The 5,313-nt window shown below is 40.9% G+C and overlaps 1 protein-coding gene across 1 annotated transcript in view; it reads left to right on the top strand.

The window, feature by feature from the left end:
- Nucleotides 1-5,313, top strand: part of PTPRR (protein tyrosine phosphatase, receptor type R) — a 122,218-nt gene that overhangs the window by 20,729 nt on the left and 96,176 nt on the right. The window contains exon 4 of the mRNA XM_015566849.1: nt 975-1,237. Coding sequence (XP_015422335.1) covers nt 975-1,237 — 263 coding nt within the window. The remainder of the gene's footprint in view (nt 1-974; nt 1,238-5,313) is intronic.

The raw sequence follows: 5,313 nt of genomic DNA, 5'->3' as shown, positions 1-5,313 counted from the left end.
GTGGAGGAGTCAGCATCAAGACAAGAGGAATAGTACCAAGTTGTTATTTTGTACACCTTAAACTTACACAATGTTGTATGTCAATTATAGCTCAGTAAAACGAAGAAAAGAATTTAATTTAAATAAAAATAAATAAGTAAACTTTTTAAAAAGAGAGAAAAAAGGACCTAGAAAAAGGGAAGCCTGAGGATAGGAAAGACAAACTTTGCTCACCTCACAATCTGGTCTATTGGAGTGCCTCAGCAAAATCAGCCCAGTTCTTTCATAAGTTTAGGAGTGAAGATTCTGCCACTTCTGAATTCTATTAGCTGTTCCAGAAAGAGCTCCGAGGATGGAAGAATGGAATATTTTTTTCAACATACCTTAAAAATTAAATGGGGCAAAGGGTAAGAAAAAAATCTACTGGTTCTCCAAATTATTCTTTGATAGGTGCCCTAAATTTAATTATTTCAAGATCCTCAAGCTAACATATGACTAATGCAGATATCTACCAATGTAGGAAATTATGGATTATAGCATAACTATACTTTCATTAATATTTTGCAAGACTTTCGTCTTACATGTTGTATTGGATGCAGATCTCTGTTTCTGTAAATGTCAAAAACCCATACTTCACGCTTATGCCTCCTATAAACCTTCCATTTTTAATTAAAAGCTTACCTATGATCAAACTGCTATCTGACACTTTAATACCATTAGCCAAATTTACTTTTAATACTATTTGGGGAATACAATCATGTGCAGATATATTTAACATGTTTGTGCACCATAGCTAGAAATACCAAATATACTAGTATTCTTTTGAGAAAAATCTCAATACCAGAAAACTGAGAAACCGTCCTAGAAGTCCTTGCTTACTTGTATGACCATTAAACCTTTACTTTGGGTTGTCTTCTAGTTTGGGGTGAAAGAGATCATACTTTGTTGTTGAGTGTGAAAAATGTGACAGGAGCCCTTTATATCTCCTTCTCTAGATTCTTTACAGATTAAAAGAAAAGTTTCAGCTTTCTTTGAGACAAGATAAAGAGAAAAATCAGGAGATCCACCTATCACCCCTCGCTTTACAACCAGCACAGTCTGAGGCAAAGACAGCCAACAGCATGGTCCAGCCTGAGCAGGCGCCGAAGGTCTTGAGTGTGGTCGTAGACCCTCAAGGTCGACACGCTCCTGAGATCAAAGCTACCACCTCTGTCTGCCCTTCTCCTTTCAAAATGAAACCCATTGGACTTCAAGAGAGGTAAGAGCTTTTTCTGTATCCTCCACATGTTGATTTTTTTAGAGTACTCACCAACTAAAAAGGATAGAACTAGAGATGATTGGCATATTAGGTACCATCTCTCATCACCATATGGACACCAGGAAGACCAAAGGGTCCTGGCTTCGATTCTGGTTAAGGGCATGTACCTCGGTTGCAGGCTCCTCCCCAGCCTGGGCCCTGGTCAGGGCTTGTGCAGGAGGCAACCAGTCGATGTGTTTCTCACACATCAATATTTCTCTCTGTCTTTCCCTCTTCCACTTTCTCTTTAAAAAAATCAATGGAAAAATATCCCCAAGTGAGGATTAACCACATACACACACATACACACACACACACACACACACACACACACACCAAACAACCAACAATAAATTAATTGAAGCCCTAACCAGTTTGGCTCAGTGGATAGAGCATCAGCCTACGGACTGAAGGGTCCCAGGTTCGATTCCGGGCAAGGGCATGTACCTTTGTTGTGGGCACATCCCCGGTTGGGAGTGTGCAGGAGGCAACCGTTCGATGTTTCTAGCTCTTTGTCCCTCTCCCTTCCTCTCTGTAAAAACTCAATAAAATATATATTTTAAAAATTTTAATTGAAAAGAAAGAGATTGGTTACAGTGAGCTCCGAAGTCCTTAAAAGGCAAACACTTTGACTTCATAATGGAGGGAAAATGGAGAGCAATCGAGTCATTCTTTCTACTTCCTCTTCCCAAATATTTGATGGATTCCTTATGCATCCGGGTACCATTCCTTGCTTGAATACCACTAACTTGCCATCTAGGTGGCAGTATGGAAAGACAGACAGGATGGGGCTTTTTCCTGAAGCTAACCAGGAGTCGGGAGAACTGGAGTTGGGACCCAGCTCTGCCATTTCTAGATGGAGTGGCTTCATGAGCCATTCACTTATCTGGGCCTCACTTTCTTCTTCTGTAACATGAAGGGGCTAAACCTGACTTCTTCACTTCCTCACGTTCTTTCACGCTTGTTACCAAAATTAACTTTAAGCATTTATGTGTTTGTTTTTTCCCAAAGAGAAACCTTGAAGCAGGCATCTGAGCATCAGTGGTGTACCAAGGGCAAGCGGGCAGAAAAGATCTGCTCAGATGCAGGCCATAAGGGGGTCATTTTCTAGAGATGATTTAAAGATGATTATAAAACTGACTAAAAGTCAGACTAATTTTTATTGTCATCATGTAGCACCAATTCTAAGCAAGGTCAGTGATTAAATGCTCTAGGGAGTACTTCTTCCCAGCATCCCCCTGCCCTTTGTCAGCCACTGCTGGACAAGTTGGGTTTTCAAGGAGCATAAGGTTAAATACCAGTTTATTCATTTAAATGAAGTGAATGTTCAATAAAGGAGAGTACCGGCATGGTCTCTTATTCATCTCTGTGGTCTATGTAGGAGACTTAAGCAGAGCAAGTGTGTAGTCAGTAACTAAATGGATTTTCTGCCCCTGGTCTTCAAACTCCCCTGCATCCCCACCCTTTGCCTCCCACTTCCTTCCCACCTCAAGCAGGAGAGAGCGAGTACTTCTGTCTACAGAGGCTCTAGGTCATACCCTCCCAATTGTCATAACTGACTCCATCAATTTCCTTCTCCATTTTCAACTGTACCCTCGCTGCTAAGGCTATCCCCCAGCATAGAAACAGGTTCTCTTTTGTATCAAAGGAGCTCCCTTAACTGAATTCCTCCTCTGGTTCTTATCTCCCCCACTTCTTTAAATGGGTCTTAAATGAGCAGAGTATATTTGTTGCCTTATTAGTCTTCAAACTTCCATCATCACTATTTCTCTCACAGGTTTGCCAAGTTTGCCAATAGACTAACCACAAAGCACATTTCATTTTCACACCTAGCGCTCATGCCTACTTCTGTTTTAAGCTGTTTCTTCCTTTGGCCTCCAAGACATTACTTTTTGGTACTTGGTTGGCTACCTTTAGGCTCCCCTGCAGACTCTTTTCTCTCCACAACTTCAGAGTTTCATCAAAGAAGTAGATTGAGCTGGGGGTACTTCTTCAGGAAGCATTCATGTCAAAGGCAGTAAGAGAAGAAGTGGTTGTGGTTGGATTACCCAGTGAGGAGAGAAGAGGTGTAAAGGTGAGGCATGGAGTGAAGAACAGGAAAGGAAAATGCAGAGGGAAATTCAAGCATCACTTTCTAAAGCCATTCCAAGCTTCCTCTAGCTCCTTCCCTTCTTTCTCTAGCCCACCTTACTGATACCAACTCAGCTCTCTCCTCTGTTCCCCTCTGCTCTAGTCCCATAGCCCTATGTGCATACAGTGTTTAAGGCTTCTCAGGTGTAGGTAAAGTTTTCATTTAGTAATGTCCTACTCCCTATACTCTAAGCTTCTTTAAGGCACATACATGATTTAATTGTCTCTTTGTCACTAATAAAAGAGAAAGATGCAAATTGACCATACCTTCATGATGCCCACCGGCCAATCGGGAGTGAGTATGCAAATTAACCCAACAAAGATGGTGGGTTAATTTGCATACACAGGTGCTGAGCCACCAGGGGCTGGTCGGGATGCTTGCATCATCACCATGGCAACAACGCTGGAGTTCTGCACCACTCCAGCTGCTCCGCGCCTTGGGGCAGCATGGGAAGGGAGAAAGGTGGCTCTGGCTGGAGCAAAGATGGTGCCAGCAGCCAGAGGAAGTTAGGTTCTAGAGGAAGAGCTGTGGCACTTCCAGCTGTGGCACCCCTGGAAGGCCTGGCACTCAATTGTTACATTTTCATTAGCCATGGGCTTTTGTTGTTCCATGTTCTCTGAATTAAGATATAATTTAAAAGTAAAAACTTGACCTATACTGTCAATATAATTCAGCCTTTGTAAGTGGGTGGACTTTTCTTAGAGCTTAGTTTTAATATAGTTGTAGGGTATTACTTGCTGGCTTCCTACCAGTGACACACCAGGAATGTTTACATGGTGATTCCAGCAGCCACAGCCCATGGAGCAGAGGCAAGGAAAGCTCATTCATTCATTTCTCTTCTGTAGGTTACAAAGTGTACAGCGTGGGCCATCCAGTATGTATTATTCTATGGCCAGAGCATTTGGAATTGATGTAAAGTTTTAAAGAAAACAAGCAGTTTTATTTCCCTTTTGGAGTAAAATAATTTTTTTCTCCCATGTTCTTGTTTTAAGTTTTTGTTCATAGTCTGTCTTTCTTCCACTCCCCCCCTCCCCTCCTCCCAGCGATAACTTGGGACAAACAGTTAAGCCTTTGTCTCCACACAGATAAAAGCACCTGTAAGCAATGCTCTGTCCAGTAGTTCCATGTGCTGATTTCTCAAATCTGCAATAATTCATCAGGCTAATGTTTCTACTTGAAAATAAATAATGTTTGCTAAAAAAAAAAAAAAAAAGAATCTTCATGCATCAAGCCTCTAGTATAGAATATAATTCCTGAGGCCAGAGCTCCTGGAAGTAAATGCTTTAAGGAATGAATTAATGAATGAATGAATGAATGTTATAATGAATAATTCTCAGGTCACCTTTCACTTGTGGTAGGGAAACAATTTGCTTATTTTATCATCTCTTCCTCATCTACTCTCACCCTATTTTTCTACCATAATTACCTGCCAAGATAGTGTAATAATGAGTTTTAAGAATGATAAAATATGAAGGATATACAGTGTTCTATGGAGACAGAAAACTTTTCTGAGAGTTTAAAGCCTTAAAAATTAATTTATGCTTATGTACCTTTAAAATGGCTTTATGTTTTACAGTTCCCCATCTTCCTATCATGGAGTAAAATATTAATCCTCTGTTCTGGCTTCATTAAAATCATCCTGAGGCCATAAAGTTTACATTATGAGTCATTTGTCTCAAAATCTTTTGGGTCATGCCATATAAATCTCTCATCCCTGATGAGAAGAATCCATTATTCTAATATCCTATCTAATAATAGACAAACATGGTAATTAACCATACCTCAGACACACTTCCCAATGACTAATCAGGGAGATATGCAAACTAACTGCCAACCAAGATGGTGGCCGGCAGCCAGGCAGCTGAAGCGAACAGGAGGCTTGCTTGCTCCAGTGATGGAGGAAGCC

This window comes from Myotis davidii, unplaced genomic scaffold, assembly GCF_000327345.1.
Source record: "Myotis davidii unplaced genomic scaffold, ASM32734v1 scaffold582, whole genome shotgun sequence".
Lineage (NCBI taxonomy): Eukaryota > Metazoa > Chordata > Mammalia > Chiroptera > Vespertilionidae > Myotis > Myotis davidii.
This window is presented reverse-complemented; position numbering and strand designations above follow the sequence as displayed.